The 17,658-nt window shown below is 45.5% G+C and overlaps 1 protein-coding gene across 23 annotated transcripts in view; it reads right to left on the bottom strand.

Moving 5' to 3' along the window:
- Window positions 1-11,671, bottom strand: part of POSTN (periostin) — a 53,970-nt gene extending 42,299 nt beyond the window's left edge. For all 23 annotated transcript variants that reach the window (XM_060269184.2, XM_088658956.1, XM_060269185.2 and 20 more), the window contains exons 1-4: window positions 11,500-11,671; window positions 7,851-7,949; window positions 4,166-4,230; window positions 2,060-2,217 (exon numbers count right to left, since the gene is read on the bottom strand). In XM_060269184.2, the coding sequence (XP_060125167.1) occupies window positions 2,060-2,217; window positions 4,166-4,230; window positions 7,851-7,949; window positions 11,500-11,624 (447 nt within the window). In that variant the 5' untranslated portion in view covers window positions 11,625-11,671. The remainder of the gene's footprint in view (window positions 1-2,059; window positions 2,218-4,165; window positions 4,231-7,850; window positions 7,950-11,499) is intronic.
- Between the last annotated feature and the right edge of the window lie 5,987 nt (window positions 11,672-17,658).

The raw sequence follows: 17,658 nt of genomic DNA, 5'->3' as shown, positions 1-17,658 counted from the left end.
TGGCCTTCATCTTTGACTTCCTGATCTTAGCCTGTGGTCAGGTTCTTACATATACAGACGTACGTCAGAAGTCAAACGCCTTGCGAGTTGAATGTTTTGGCTCCTGAACGCCGCAAACCCGGAAGCAAGTGTTCTAGCTTGTGAACATTCTTTGGAACCCAAACGTCCATGGCAGCTTCTGTGGCTTCTGATTGGCTGCAGGAGCTTCCTGCAGCCAATCGGAAGCCACACCTTGGTTATTGAACGTTTTTGAAGTCGAACGGACTTCCGGAACAGATTCTGTTCGACTTCCAAAGTACGACTGTATTACTTTGGTGGCCTGGGAGCCATACCTGCCAGGTTGCTGTCAGAGAAATAAGGGACCGGGCCGGAAATAGCAGACCGGAAGTAGCGCTGCCGCCATTTTGGAACTGGGCGGAGCATGCTCAGAAGTGACTTTTGATGCTGCTTTGCCCAGTTCCAAAATGGCCACCACGCCAGAAGTCGCACTGCAGCCATTTTGGAACTGGGCAGAGCAGCATCAAAAGTAGCTTCTGAGCACATGGGCAAAAGATTTGGGGCATAATATTGAATATGATGTGTGGTTGAAACTATGGAATCAAACTTTAAGATTTACAGCATGTACTGCCTTGAAAGAAAATGTATATAAGATGATGTACAGATGGTATTTAACTCCAGTTAAGTTAGCTAAAATGTATAGAATGAGTGATAAAAGCTGCTGGAAATGTAAAGAGAAAGATGGTGAATTTTATCATATGTGGTGGACATGCGAAAAAGTTAAAAGATTTTGGGAAAGTTTATATAATGAATTGAAAAAGATGTTTAGATATACCTTTCCAAAAAAACCAGAAGCATTTTTGTTAGGAATAATAGGAGGAGAGATTAGAAAAGAAGATCAAACACTGTTTATGTATGCAACAACCGCGGCTAGGACTTTGTTAGCCCAAAAATGGAAATTACAGGAATTACCTACAATTGTGGAGTGGCAGATAAAAATGATGGACTATGCTGAACTTGCTAGATTGACATGCAAGATTCGTGACCAGGGGGAGACAAGGTTTCAAAAGGACTGGAGTAAATATGTGGACTATATGGAGAAAAACTGTAGATCATTAAAAACTCTCGCAGGATTAAAATAAACCTTACGAATTGACCAATATGTTAAAAAAGGAACTGCAAAAAAAGGAATTAACAAGAAACCCGCATGAAGGGAGGGGGGGAAGTCATAGCTCGGCGGAGCAAGGTAAAAGATGTGAATATAAGATTTTGTATAAAAGATTGGTTTTGTTAATTTGTTGAATTTGGAAAATTGGAATAAAATGTATTTTAAAAAAAACAAAAGTAGCTTCTGAGCATGCTCCGCCCAGTTCCAAAATGGCCGCCGCGCTAGAATAAACCGGGGAAAAACAAAAAAAATCTGTTTTTTCAGCTAGGAACAGCTGCAAAAATGGGGATTTCCCGGGGAAAACGGGAGACTTGGCAGCTATGCTGGGAGCCAAAGTGGTGTTGCTGCTGCTTCCTCTGCCACTGGGCAATGTGAGATGAACAAGACCACACGGGAGGTATTCAACATCGTGCTAAGGCAACTGGTCTATCTAGCAGTTTGGCTTCTGGACAGAACAATTCCCCAGTTCCGCCCTACACACCTGCAACACTAAACTCTGGTGTACTTTAACTGGGTAGTTTTTTCTTAAATTTATGTTCAGCAGCTGAGTGTTACTATTTCTGAGCCAGTGTGGTGTAGTGGTTAAGAGCGGTAGACTCATAATCTGGGGAACCGGGTTCGTGTCTCTGCTCCTCCACATGCAGCTGCTGGGTGACCTTGGGCTAGTCACACTTCTTTGTAACAGAGCGTTTGTTGTGGGGGAGGAAGGGAAAGGAGATTGTTAGCCGCTTTGAGACTCCTTCGGGTAGTGATAAAGCGGGATATCAAATCCAAATCCAAACTCTTCTATTTTCCCCCACCAATAATTTATTTGTGTAACTTGGATTTATATATCCATAGATCCAAAAGCACTTAAAACGTTTTTTTTAAAAAAATCCATTCTGAAATACGTACACGATCCAAAGCATCCCAGGCTTCATTGCTTGGTGCAAACATTGTATAGGAGCCAGGTCCTTCAATCTCTTCTCTCAGTTTTGACATGTCAGAGTAGCGTTGCGTGGAGGTCGCTCCCACAATGCCCAAAGTACCATAGACATGATCTATGGGGGCAACTGCCAAAGACAAGAAACAAGCACACTGTACTTTCTGTTTACAACGGGTTGTCCTCCTCCCCTCACCCCATCTGGTGCCACGTCATCTGGTGGAAATAATTAACGGGATCTGCTGAATTAAATACTGCTTGCTTCAGGGCCCCAGGTTTAGCTCACGATTTGACTTAGGGTGCAGCGGTACCCAAACCATAGCTGCCAAGTTCCGGCCTGAGAAATAAGGGACTGGACTGGAAGTAGCAGACCGGAAGTAGCGCTGCCGCCATTTTGGAACTGGGCGGAGCATGCTCAGAAGCTACTTTTGATGCTGCTCTGCCCTGTTCCAAAATGGCCGTCGCACCAGAAGTCACGCTGCAGCCATTTTGGAACTGGGCAAAGCAGCATCAAAAGCCGCTTCTGAGCATGCTCCGCCCAGTTCCAAAATGGCCGCCATGCCAGAATAAACCGGGAAACAACAAAAAAATCCGTTTTTTTCGGCTGGGGACAGCTGGAAAAATGGGGGTTTCCCAGGGAATACGGGAGACTTGGCAGCTATGACCCAAACCACATAGCGAAGCAGATGTTCAAAGGAAGGCAATCCCCCATTTCAGGTTGCTTAGGAATTTGTGCGCTTTCTCCAAGGACGCTACTGAAAATAGCGTAGTTAGGTGATGCACACACAAATGGTCCACTCAAGGGTATGAAAAATGTAGTTACCATACTCAGGGATCAGCCAGCTTATGACAGGGACTGACACTAAATCAACTAACCCCTGTGTTGTGGACTCCAGATGAAAGACAACAGCGGCAACTCTATGACAGGGACTGGACAGAGGAGGAATGATGGAGACCGCCTCCCCAGCTTGACTCTTCCAGGGAGGAGGAAGAGGAAGACAGTATAGATCAGGCATTCCCAAACTTCGGCCCTCCGGATGTTTTGGACTACAATTCCCATCTTCCCCAACCACTGGTCCTGTTAGCTAGGGATCATGGGAGTTGTAGGCCAAAACATCTGGAGGGCCGCAGTTTGGGGATGCCTGGTATAGATTTACAACAGGGGTTTGAGGGAGGTAGCAGCTCAGAGGCAGATGAGGGGGAAAAGCTGGGAAATTGTGCGAGAGCCAGAACAACATCCAGCTGACACATCATTAGAAAGCATTCCAGACCCTCCATCTCCCAGAACCCGGTGAGCCTTAAAAGTAGGAGAGCAAAGAGCTCAAAGACGAAGGACATGTAGCAGCACCCATAGAAGAGACGGATGAGGAAGTGGAAGAGAAGGGGGAGGGTGGAGAGTCACTTGGGACAACGCCATTATCCAAGAGGCTGGGTTCTATAGCCTCTCTCTGAAAATATTGAAATAAAAAAGGACGGTAAGAAACTTTTCCTTGTCTTTATACTTCTCTGGGCAACCAGCCAGGAGCTGCTGACAGATTGTCCCAAGTGAACTTTAATTGCTGGTTACGTCATAAATCACGACAGCTTATAGCTCCAGGTGGCAGACCAGAGTGAAGACTTCTCCATTCCGGTCTGCCACCCAGACTCTGCCCCCCCCCAACCTGCCCATGATTGGGCTGTTTAAATTTGAGGATGGCGAGCTTTCCCACTATGCCTTGCAGCTGGCCATGGAAATTCCCCAACGGTTGAATGACATGAGAGAGCGTTTTGCCCCAGGGAGCTAGGGTGGGTGGGTGATGGCAACAATTCGCAACTGCCGCCCACCCCGGGACCAGGTGAGCGGCGACCATTCTGCACAATATTCCTTCAGTTCCTCATTTACGTATCATGCCACTCACATGAACAGATCCCTCTTGTGTCCTTAAAAAACGAGGCCTGGTTTTAACGTGTGACTCTTCCCTAAAACAATGCTTCAAAACATAACATTGATCTCCCACAAGCTACCTCGTATCCCCACCTGCTCCCTTCTTTTGGGAGAAAAAGTAAGCAAAATATAAGCTCATGTTCTCCAACATTACCTGCAGGGCATCCTCGTTCACCTTCCATCTTCATATAACCAGGGCAGCATTCATACAAGACAGTTCTACAAGACATCAACACAATATAGCAATATATCACCATTTTATTTCCCCAGCTGTTGACTTGTTAAACTGGCTTCATCATTATGATTTCTACTTTTTACCGGAAAAAACACAAAGTTACTTATAAAAAAATATTTTTAAAAAATATGCAATGCAATAAAATGCACAATACTGTACAAAAGAATTGCTGGAGATTTGTCTGCTGTGTTTGACCTGGCGTTTTTGTTGCTGAATGCCAGATTGGTTTGCAATAAAACCATGCTTGGGTGTTTTTTTTTTGTTTTTGTTTAAAAAACATCATTTATGGGATTTTTTGTGAGTTTTTTGAGAACAGGGACCACAGGTAAAGGATAGTGTTACCTATACAAACATTTAGGTTCATCTACTAGTCATAACATGTTAGGAACAAAAACCAAGACACCCCAAATAGGCAACAACCCTCCACTGGTCCCCTCTCTGCCCCGTAGCCACTTGGTGTACATAGCTTAAGAGAAGAAAGCTTCCTTGCTACAACAGATCCACTGACTACCGGTCTGTTTCCCGGCACAATTCGAAGTGCTGGTTATGAACCTATAAAGCCCTGCCTAGGTTCTGAGGTCTTCGTAGGAGCCCTTCTCTCATTCCCACTGCCCTCATAGACACACTAAGTAGAGATGAAGGACAGGGCCTTCTCTCTGGTGGCTCCTCCCCGGCAACTTTGGAACCTTGAGAAGCTTGTCTGGACCCCTCCTTGTTGTTCTGCCAGCAGGTGAAGGTTGTTTTCTTCTGACAGGCTTTGGGGAGCTGACTGCTTTTAACGAAAGGGCTAGTGCCATGCTGTTTTTCTTGTAATTTTTACTGTAATTACCTGCATAGTAGTTTTAATTATATTATTTTTTTATGTTTTAAAGTGTTCTTTTTAAAAAATTGTTAATCGCCTTGAGTCCTTGTCAAGGGGGAAAGGTGGGGTATAGGGTTAAGGCAATTCTGGTTGCGATGAACGTATTAAACAACTTCAAGAAGAAAATGTTCTGGCTACAGTTGTACCCTTTCTGTATGAAGATATAGGCTACATATATTTGATTGAGCAGGACCCAGGTGGCGCTGTGGGTTAAACCACTGAGCCTAGGGCTTGCTGATCAGAAGGTCGGCGGTTCGAATCCCTGTGACGGGGTGAGCGCCCGTTGCTTGGTCCCAGCTCCTTCCAACCTAGCAGCTCGAAAGCACATCAAAGTGCAAGTAGATAAATAGGAACCGCTACAGCGGGGAGGTAAACGGCATTTCCATGTGCTGCTCTGGTTTGCCAGAAGCGGCTTTGTCATGCTGGCCACATGACCTGGAAGCTATACGCCGGCTCCCTCAGCCAATAATGTGAGATGAGCGCACAACCCCAGAGTCGGTCACGACTGGAACTAATGGTCAGGGGTCCCTTTACCTTTACTATTTGATTGAGCATGAAATACTAGTTTATGACTTATTAGGAGACTCAGTAAAACTAGTTTACTATTGGTGGCCCAGCCTTAGCTTAACCTCTCTTGGATGAGTTTGTACTCAAAGAGGGAGATACACAACTGAAACAATCCCTGGAAACAAACTGTCAGTTGCACAATACAGGAAAAGAACAAGAACACATTGTAAAGGCCCTTTTGGGCCAGGTATGTGAAGCCTGGTCAACTTGGCAGTGCCTTAGCCACAGCAGAAGCAAAATGCAGGTATGTAATTCACCTATAAGACTGGCCACTTTGGGCTCTAGGTCTTTTCAAAGGGCTCATGGATGCAACAGAAAGGTATTTTAAACTTCCTTCCTAAACTTACGTACCAAATACTTATAAAACAAAATGGCAGTTTTCATGATTGATGAGACAACTGGTATGCATTTTCCAATTCAATGTCTTAACAATGACCGCTCCCCACATCAAATGGGGGGGGCGTACTTTGTGTGGGCGTGCGCAGCACCCCTGATCCCACATGGCCCCTAGCCGTATTGCCTGGCATCGCCCCCCCCCAAGGCTGGATACCTGGAGGCCCAGTTCCAAAATGGCCGCCATGCCAGAAGTCGCACTGCAGCCATTTTGGAACTGGGCAGAGCAGCCTCAAAAGTCGCTTCTGAGCATGCTCCGCCCAGTTCCAAAATGGCCACCGCGTCAGAATAAACCAGGAAAAAAAATCCATTTTTTCAGCTAGGAACAGCTGGAAAAATGGGGATTTCCCAGGGAAAACGGGAGACTTGGCAGCTATGTTGGGGGAGTCTCCGCCTGTCCACACAAAATTTGCCTTGGGAGCTACAGGAGAGTGGCCAAACTCCTACAGCTTTGATTCCCCTTCCATTAAAAAAAGAAAAGAGAGAGGCAGAAATGTAAGCCACCCCCTCACCCCATGCAGTATTCTACAACAGATCCAGTAAAATAAAGGGGGGGAGAGAGACTTAGGTTAACACAAATTTGATACAGATGCGCCATGAATTTTGCCAAACTGTAATGGCTGCAAGTAAAACGTTATACGAGTGTATTTTCGATTATCATGTTCCTTTAAACACATAGCGCACACTTCCTCTGGGAAGCTCGAGGGATTCATGTCTAGCCAGGCATTGCCTTTGAATATGCAAAGCCATATGTTCCCTCACGGCTCAGTGCATCTAGAAAACTGATGCGTCACATATCTGAGAAGTGCGGGGAAAGAAAGAGTTCCAGGAGATAGATGGAACCTCAGTCTTTGCCAACGTCCTTGCGGGGAGGAAAACATCTCTTTTTCTGTTTGATTCAGTTTGCGGCACCTAGTAAGCACACAAACATGAACCCTAAGCCAAACACATTTAAGCCTGTCTGAACCTGGGAAAGGCTCTGAAGCCAAGCAGCATCCATCCATCTCCTCCTTTCGAAAGGAGAAGGGCGTTTGAGAGGGCTTAAAGCTTAACCCTGCTTTGTCCTGACTAAGCAAGCTAGGAATTCCTTCTCGCCTCATCCTGTTCTCCCGTACAAGTAGGCAGGCACTGGGGAAGAGAAAGTGGGATATTGTGTTCGCTGCAAACCCCACCCCGTGTACGGGAGAGGGGTTTGGACCGCTCGGCTTAGAACTCTATTGCACACTTTTCCCCTTGCATCACCTCCTCAAAGTTCACATCGCAGACGCCGATGGTTTTCTGGTCCGATATTTCCCTCCCTTACACATGTGACAAATTTGGCAGCCACGTGGAAAACCTATCACTAGTCGCCTTTCCTCAAGTACAGACAGTGCTCCATTGCATCACAGCCATACTTCCACTGAGCTGCGATTGTCTTCCCCCCTGGGATTGCTATTGCTGATGAAATAGCAGCAAGAAATATGCTAGAAATAATCATTAAGAAGCCCATTTGGTGCTTGCTTCTGCGACCTCTATAAAAACGGCAAATGAAATATGTTTGTGTAGTTCTCTTCGGTGATTCTGTGCTTTGTTAAGTCTAGCGTTGTATATGTGAAGTCCCTGCCTTCGTATAATTTTTCCTCCAGCCTACCGAGTACCAGAGTGTGGATTCTAGGCCAGAGTGAGGCGCACGTGGTTTCTTGCTCCCACTCCCAGTGTTGCCACATGTCCTTGTTGCCTGAGAAGCTTATGTCACAGGTTGGGTCACCTAGGTTTAATAGTCATGAAAGGCGCAGGACTTACGCTTTCTTGCCACAGATGGCTCCCTGGTACCAATTCCTGCACGTGCTGAAGTATTTCTTGTTGGTGCCCACAACTTGTTGGAGAGCACAGACATTTGGGCTGGGAGAGAGAAAGAAGCAAAAGTTAAGAAGTCCTCATGGTTCCCCACTTCTATCTTTCACTCCAGACAGATCCTTCCAGTGTCTATTTACCATATTTCTAGGTAAATGACTGCTAGAGAATCGTAGAATCATAGAGTTGGAAGAGACCGCAAGGGCCATCCAGTCCAACCCCCTGCCAAGCAGGAAACACCATCAAAGCATTCTTGACATATGCCTGTCAAGCCTCTGCTTAAAGACCTCCAAAGAAGGAGACTCCACCACACTCCTTGGCAGCAAATTTCACTGCCAAACAGCTCTTATTGTCAGGCAGTTCTTCCTAATGTTTAGGTGGAATCTTCTTTCTTGTAGTTTGAATCCATTGCTCCGTGTCCAATTCTCTGGAGCAGCAGAAAACAACCTTTCTCCCTCCTCTGTATAACATCCTTTTATATATTTGAACATGGCTATCATATCACCCCTTAACCTTCTCTTCTCCAGGCTAAACATGCCCAGCTCCCTAAGCCGTTCCTCATAAGGCATTGTTTCCAGGCCTTTGACCATTTTGGTTGCCCTCTTCTGGACACGTTCCAGCTTGTCAGTATCCTTTTTGAACTGCGGTGCCCAGAAGTTAGCCAACCAATTCGAACGCGGACAAACAAAGGAGGTCACCTTCACTTAGGGTGGCCATACACCTGGAATTCCCTGGACATATCCAGAATACTGCAGTCGGAAGCAGTGTCCAGGCAGAAATTGCTAGAAATGTCCGGCGAAATCCGGACGTATGGCAACCGATGTGGGCAATGTAGTATTTTTGGCGATTTCCCTTAAAAATAGCACACAAACTTCATCCCCCCCCCTATTTGAAATATGGCAACCCTGCCTTCGCTGCAATATGATTTTCCTTTATCACACGGACAACACGACAATGACCCTGTATCCCCCCTGCAACAGCATACAAATCAATATGGCTAACTGACCCAACAACCTAACACTGCCCCCCCCCATACAAACTAACCACACTGAACACAACCAATCAAGCTTGGGACCCATGAATCTCTCACATTATCAATAAAAACAAATAAATAAATACAATGGACCTATCCACATGATGCTGACACAAATCCCTGCACTAATAATAGGCAATAGAACAAATGAGCAATACCCCCATGTCTCTCCTGCCTTACTCCCCTGTCCCTTTTCTCCCAATTGCAAAATGTCTATGATGAAAATTGTCCTTCACTATATGTAAACGAACAGTGAAAAAGACGACGAATGGAAAGTGGGGACAATAGATGTACCTTTCCCTGTTTATCTGTTTGTTTTGTAACACACACAAAAATCTTTAATGAAATTATCTCAGGTAAGAAGTTCTTATGGTGCCTAATGCGTTCATCTTAAAAAGCAAAAATTGGCTGGAGTCTCTTTCCGATATGGTAGCTTGATTAAAGTTCATGAGAGTTCAGGCAAGTGAAATATTGGGTGGAATTCAACGCTGGGCTGTGGTGAACGTCCGGCCAGCACAAACATTGCAGCTTGCCAGATGGAACGGTCTCTCCTCCTCTATTTCCATGGCACACTGTTCTCTGGAGATTCTCCCACATGCCCCCCCCCCCAAGTCAATCTCAGGGGACTCATTTGATAAATCCCCCCCCCCAAAGTGTGTAAAAGTTTACTTGCACAGACAAGGCTTACAACATTTCATACTGAAAAATGATCAGGAGACTCAGAGTTCGAATCGAACCACATTTGACAGCTTCACTTGAAATGTCCACTGGCTTGGTGTCCTCCCCCCTCCCCAAGAGTTTGTTCACATTTTAGTCTCTACCTTGTTTGGAATTCCTCCTGCTTTCCAATGGTTTCCCTACTTCATTTCTATCCCCCCCCCACCTTCACACTTGAATAGCCAAGGCTAGAGATGGACAATAGGATTTCCCCATCCGCAAGTAGGCACAGTAGGAATTTTATGGTGAGGGTCCATCTAGACCAGGTATCTCCCACCTTCTCAGACCAAGGACCCAATTTTAACCAAAACATGCAATTTCTGAATCTTTCAACATAGTGCTCTTCTTACGACCCAACTTGGATCAGGCCGCTAGTAGATCCCGACCCACCAGTTGATATAGAACATGCTGTGCCATAGACCAAATGATATTTCAAACAGCCACCTCTGAATTTCAATTCAGGAAATTTAATGCTGTTGTTGTTTTTATAGCCAAATCTTATCAGTTCCCAAGAGATTTTTTTCTTTTCCTTCAGAGAGAGGAAGGTAATATGATAGAATTGTTGTTCTCTTTCACTGGCAAGTTCATCACACTTCCCTCCTGTTTGGTGTCATCTCACAGCTGCAAAGCTTAATTTGCAGTTGTGGGGCAGGGGGCGATAATGGAGTAAGGCAAACATTTTGTTTCCTTTGCTGACCCAAGGGAAACTCTCATCTTCCATCATACAATCGTTTATTTTGGTTGCCACTGTTTGGAATAGCACAAGAGCAGCTAAATAAACAATCCCTTCACCAAATGAGGAAAAAGGGAGCGAAGCAACCCACCCTTTTGAATATTAATAATGAACCCTTTTGATTTGAAAAAAGGAAATGTCTTCAGAAGCTCCAGCGAAATGAAGCATAGCTGTGCAAGATTCGGCACCATTCATTCCGATGGGGTTTGCTTGTGCATTCTGCTGTGTGCGAAACTTCCACCTTCAAACTTCATGTGGAAGCTAACTATGGGATGGCAGAGCTTTGTTTTAGATTAGGTTTCATTTGATTTTTTAAAAAAGTATTACGAGCCTTTCCATCCTTAACATTTCCATCTATATAAGCAATTGCTGTTTGTCCACAAGGAACTAGATTATTTTAACATACCATTTTAATTAGGCAGAATAGCTCATAAACATTCAGTCATGTTTATCACATTCAGAGGTTAAAAGTGAATCAAGAAATTGCTTGTTTCACACACACACACACACACACACACACACACACACACACACACACAGCGATACTGTATCATACTATTGCAATTAATTGGCAACAGTTATCTAGTCTGGGCTACACCAAAAAGGGTGACTGGTTGAGTAAATCTGAAATGGAGTTCTTCATTTCTCAAAAAGAGGTTCCAGGGCTCACATTTTTGTGCCCTCTGACCCGACAGTCTTTTTCTGCAATCCCTGATGAATGTGGGTTCTTGATTACTTAGCGAAATGTGCTCTGAATCTGCTTGGGGGGCAGAGGCGTAATCTATTCCAGAGTTGAGCCCTTGGAAAACAGATATCTAAACTGAGCTCTGATGAGCTCTGGCACAGTTTAACCCTCCTGAAATGTCCTGTTTTATGTACATGTTTTATATTGTACATAAACTTGATGATTGTTTTCAGTTTCTGCTCAACAGCCAGCTAATTTATTCGGTTAGCAACCTTCAACCTTCCAGTGTATATATCTATGCTTCTTACAAATATTACTCCGCCAAATTTTATCCTTAAGGCGCACCCCTTTTTGGATCCCTCCACTTTTGGCCGAGCAATAAATTTGCGACCCCAGTGATGGATTTTAGGAGGACGAAATGCAGACTTACCCTTGATCACGTGCCCTGATTCGACTGTGGGTTAAAATCTTGTCGTAATGAGCAGTGGAAGATTCTGCCGTATGGAAAACGGACAGAAAGCAAACGGTGACTCTGGCAACCCAGAGGAACTCCATCCTTTTGTCTCTGTGTTGCTCCTGACTAGTCTGAGAAGAGAACTGGCAATAGGCTCCAGAGAGCTCAACGTTTATATACATGCTACAGCACAGTGGGAGGGGAAATGGATCAACCTGAGACTTGGATCCACCCTCTAAGAAACAGGGACATCTGACGAGCCCAGTATGAAAGTGGAAACTAAAAAACATTCAATATCAGCGCTTGTCGTCCCCCCCCCCCGCCAATTCCCTCGGCCGTCTGTACTGTAAGAGTATAGGTATATAATGCATAGTTTATCACAGACTTGTTCCCCAGCCCTCTTCGGTGAATATTTAAAGCAGTCAGATCAACTGTATTAAATTATCCATGTGTTGTAGATGTAAGATTATTATTTATGACAACACCCTTAGGATTTAATTGGAATATGTCGAGTTAGTCCAGTTTTTCACTCAAAAAGGCCCTGGGCCAAGTTCTCCTCAACAGTAGATAAAAGGTAAAACTCCCCCTGCTTGGGGATTTCACATGAGGGAACGTACACACACACACACACAAATTGTCTGCACTCTGAAAACTTGATATCAGGGAAAGGTTTTGTTCCCCCTTCCTTGCCAAGCTTCTTCTTCTGGACTTGTTTCGTATGAGCACAATTGTTTTTGCAGACCTCCACCCACCTGCAGTCTGAAGAAATAGAATCATAGCGTCATAGAACTGTAGAGCTGGAAGGTGCACCAAGGGTCATCTAGTCCAACCCCCTGGAATGCAGGAATCTCAACTAGAACATACATGGCAGTAGCTTCGGGAAAATGTCTGGCCCCTTCTCAGCTGTTTAGGAGAAGAAATGTGCCTTCATCCTTGTTCCCAGCAAGGCATAAACACAACCCTGGTTTGTAAGGTTTATGTTATGTGCTGCCTGCATACTCAGAGAAATTGCTCTTAAACACTTGACAGAAGCAATACAGTTTATGCGGGTGTGTAATGCTTCAGACCACAGGAAGGGAACATAGCTGCCAAGTTATCCCTTTTTTTAAGGGATTTTCCATTATGCTGAATAGGATTCCTCGCAAGAAAAGGGAAAACTTGGCAGCTATGGAAGGGAATCATATATTTCGGCTCGTGGGAAATCAGCATGGAGAAGATTCAAACTAGCCTTCTCCTTGACCTGTTTACAACCGGGTGTCAATAGTGTGTCTTCTGTATAGGAAAGCCAACACACTAATGCCTCCTCGAGTGTATTATTAGTTGATAGCTTTTGGGTCTTTACACTGTAATGTACTACTAATGATATAATAATAATAATTTATGACTTATACCCTGCCCATCTGGCCGGGTCCCCCCCCCGCCGCCGCCACTCTGGGCGGATTCCAACACACATTAAAATACATCAAAATATCACAGATTTAAAAATTTCCCTAAACAGTGCTGCCTTTATGTATTTTCTAAATGTCAGGTAGTTGTTTATATCTCTGACCTCTGATGGGAGGGCATTCCACAGGGCGGGCGCCACTACCGAGAAGGCCCTCTGCCTGGTTCCCTGTAACTTTGCTTCTCGTAGTGAGGGAACCGCCAGAAGGCCCTCGGTGCTGGACCTCAGTGTCCGGGCTGAACGATGGGGGTGGAGACGCTCCTTCAGGTATACAGGACCGAGGCCGTTTAGGGCTTTACTATTATTTTCTAAGTTGTAACACTTTAAACTATATATACTCTAGTGAACTTGAAGCTATTTCCTGTTTGTATTCATTTGTTCTGTTCAAGACTGTAGGTCTTACCAGAATACATACCTTATTTGACTGTAACTCGCGAGTAGGATTTATTCCTAACAAGTTCTACTGCAAAAAACCCCATCTCCTCGAGTGTAGCAGCTTTGCACAAATAGGGATGATCCAGACAACTGCACTCAACACACAGTTGTAAAAAAAGACCGGACAGGTGGCTAACGGCCTGGCCCTGCTCTTGTCTATATATTAATACTGTATGTCCTACTCATGAGCAACCTGTCCATAAAGCAATAATAATAATAATAATAATAATAATAATAATAATAATAATAATAGTTATGTTGTGGGTGCAGTGCCTATACAATTCTGCATGCTAGCAAGGATATGCTAGGAGTCCAGTCTAACAAGAACAATTTCCTTTATTGTAGTAGGAACTTGACTGACTGGAGGGAAAGGGCAAGCTCCTTTTATACTCTCAGGAACAGGAGTTGGGGAAAGGATACATTCAGATTTTGGCGGGACCCAATCAGAGTAAGGATCCAAATAGTGCTAACAAGTTAACCAATAGCAACTGTCACTGCACCCGTTTGAATCACCCTGGAGCGGGAAAGGTAGTTACAGAACTAGCTCATGTACAGATATCAAACCAATACATAACAATAACAATAACAATAACAATAACAAATTTTATTTATACCCCGCCCTTCCCGGCCAAGACCGGGCTCAGGGTGGCTAACATCAGGTATAAAAACAATTGATTACAATACAACTTAAAAATGGGATTAAAATACAACTTAAAATGCAGCCTCATTTCAGTGGAAGCCCAGAATCAAATCTGTTTTGGGGGAGAAAACGTCACATCTTCACCAAGGCCAACTATCCAGACTGGTCCTATGTGGGCCAGAAAAAAAGCCAGCGAAGTCCCCAAATAGAAGGACAGAAGGACAATGAAAGAGGGGGAGGGGATCAAGCTGATTCCAGGCAGAACAACTCTGTCTTACAGGCCCTGCGGAAAGAAATCAGATCCCGCAGGGCGCTGGTCTCACGAGACAGAGCATTCCACCAGGCTGGAGCCAGTGTTGAAAAGGCCCCGGCCCTTTGAATATTATGTGCTGTTCCTCACAGAGCAGAGAGGTTTCCAGGCCATAGCTGCCAAGTTATCCCTTTTTTAAGGGATTTTCCCTTATGCTGAATAGGCTTCCTCGTGAGAAAAGGGAAAACTTGGCAGCTATGTTCCAGGCTACATGGAAAGAAGAAGAAGAAGAAGAAGAAGAAGAAGAAGAAGAAGAAGAAGAAGAAGAAGAAGAAGAAGAAGAAGAAGAAGAAGAAGAATAGTAGTTTGGATTTGATATCCTGCTTTATCACAGGAGTCTCAAAGCAGCTAACATTCTCCTTTCCCTTCCTCCCCCACAACAAACACTCTGTGACGTGAGTGGGGCTGAGAGATTTTGAAGAAGTGTGACTAGCCCAAGGTCACCCAGGAGTTGCACGTGGAGGAGCAGAGACGTGAACCTGGTTCACTAGATTACGAGTCTACTGCTCTTAACCACTACACCACACTGGCTCTTAAGATGAGGCAGGTGAGAAACGGCCGCAGCAAAAGAAAGCAGAACTTGCTTCAGCCTCTTTCCGAGGGCCTACTAGCCAAAGTCAGTTGCTAGTAGCGCTATTTGTGCGTTAAAGTGAATAAGTGTAGGGTTGGAATGTATCGTATATTTGGTATAGCATGCCAACGAGATAGTCTTACCCCACCCCTCTTAAGCATATCCAGCGCCGTGGTGCAAAGCTCCCTCCGGCGCCCCCTCCCATTTCCCAGAGTTTTTAAGGGAGGACGGTGCTGCCGGCGGGGCTGGAGGAGGCAGGCAGCAGCTGGAGGGCGGCTCCTCCAGCGGGTAAGAGGCGGAGGCTGGGCGCGGCACCTCCCAGCTCAGCTGGCCAGTTTGTGCCGCGACAGCCATGGCAGACAGAGGCTCCTGGCGCGGCGCTGCTTTGGCACAGCAGCACAGCGGAGGTGGGCGAGGGCGGTGAGCTGATGCCAGGAGGCACCGCATCCAGCCTCCGCCTCTTCCCTGGCACCCTCCGGAACTTGGCGCCCTGGCACCCTGCGCCACTTGCCTCTATGGGTAAAGACGCCCCTGACTGAGACCCCATTTCCATTTGCGCTCAACAAGCAAAGGTCAGGAATGAAGCTGGAATATGCAGGGACACAGGGGCAGCGCTTGCTTGCATGCCCCTCTCACCACTTTAAGCCTTCCAGTAGCACCTTAGAGACCAACTAAGTTTGTCATTGGTATGAGCTTTCGTGTGCATGCACACTTCTTCAGATACACATGCACACGAAAGCTCATCCCGATGACAAACTTAGTTGGTCTCTAAGGTGCTATTGGAAGGGTGTTTTTTTTTTAAAAAAAAAAAAAAACAGCTACGGCAGACCAACACAGCTACCTACCTGTCACTTTAACCCTGCACACTTTCAGATGAGCACATAAACAGGGCTAGCTACTTCTCAGCAGGAAAATAATTGTTTGAATTATTTCGTTTAATCTAATTTTTTTAAACAGTTTATAGTCTTGGAGGATAAGGTTATCAATGGCTACTGGCCATTAATGGCAAGCTCTACCTCCTGCCAACCTAGCAGTTTGAAAGCACGTCAAAATGCAAGTAGATAAATAGGAACCGCTACAGCGGGAAGGTAAACGGCGTTTCCATGTGCTGCTCTGGTGTGCCAGAAGTGGCTTTGTCATGCTGGCCACATGACCTGGAAGCTATACGCCGGCTCCCTCGGCCAATAATGCGAGATGAGCGCGCAACCCCAGAGTTGGTCACGACTGGACCTAATGGTCAGGGGTCCCTTTACCTTTACCTGCCTCTACAGGCAGAGGGAGCAATGCTTCTGAAAGCCAGTGGCTGGAAGCCACAGGAGCAGAGAGTGCACTCATGCTCGGATCCTGCTTGCTGGTTGGCCACTGTCAGAACAGGATGCTGGACTGGATAGGCCATTGGCATGATCCAACAGCATTTTCTTATGCCTCTCGCTCATCCACGGCATTAAAAGCGACTACTATTAGAGGGCATTTTTCTTTCGCACGTGGTTAGCCTTCCTGATCTTCAAATGTAGAGCAAATTCTCTCCAGGAAACTGGAGGTATATTTAATCTGGTGAACATTCACACATGTTGTTTTCGTACTTTCACACTTTACAAACTGTCCTGAGAAGTTCCTGAACAGTCTGCATCTGTGACAATGTTTGGCATGTCTAAAATTATTCGTACCTCAAAGTATTTCTATCTTGAGAAAAATGTTTAATGCACAGATAAAAGCCAAAATACGCGTGGAAAGTGGGTGTTGTGTGTCATTTGTTGCCAAGCATTTCAGTGGGTACGCCAGCAACAAGGGCACAGGAGAGAACTTGATCGCTGTCTCCCCATGCCTGCAACAACCTGGAAGTTTTAAGGCCTGGGAGCCATTGGTACCACCTGGAACTGCAATGGCAGGAATAATGGCAACAGCGACTTGATGGACCTGGATGAGGATCATAGCTGCCAAGTTTTCCCTTTTCTCGCGAGGAAGCCTATTCAGCATAAGGGAAAATCCCTTAAAAAAAGGGATAACTTGGCAGCTATGATGAGGATGCTGAAGAACATCTGCCCTGCAGTAGCTCTTTCACTACAACTGTATTTGAAGGGAAGCAGATTCTGGAGCCCAGGTTTGTTTGATACCATGAAAAGCACATAGTCTTGTGAAGACACAGAGCTCAAAGAGGTGGCTCATTCCTCTCATCTTGGGAATGTCCTCAGGTCCAGCAGGATACCACTATTAGGAATGTAGCTTCTGAATACCAGAAGACACTTCACAGGATCTGTCACTGTGAGGGCAATATCACCCAGCAATAAATCTGACTCAGTTATTGTGAATGGCTTCAACCGTTACGGCATATAAAAGTTAGGAACTGGACTCAAGAGGGCGAGACGGATGAGGAATGATGGAGATCACCTGCCCCTTCTCCTGATGCTGCAGGAGAAGGGGAATGCAGCATTGATTTACAGCAGGGGTTTGAGGAAGGTCACAGCTCAGAGATAGATGAACTTGGGAAGGTTTAGAAGAAGGGAGGGGGAATTGCAACAGGGTAGCAAGCTGACACATTGTCACTGGAGAGTATTTCTGATCCCCCTTCTCCCAGAACGCGGTGTTCATTAAGGGCGCAGGAACAACGGAATCAGAGACATTTGGCCACAAGCAGCCACCGTAAAGGGAGATGCTGTTGCTAGGAAGGATGGAGGAGGAGCCCAGTTTGGAGCAACGCCCATTGTTAAGGCTCGTTGCGTTCTTTTGTCTCTCAC

This window comes from Zootoca vivipara, chromosome 15 (assembly GCF_965207765.1).
Source record: "Zootoca vivipara chromosome 15, rZooViv2.hap1.1, whole genome shotgun sequence".
NCBI classification, from domain to species: Eukaryota; Metazoa; Chordata; class Lepidosauria; order Squamata; family Lacertidae; genus Zootoca; species Zootoca vivipara.
This window is presented reverse-complemented; position numbering and strand designations above follow the sequence as displayed.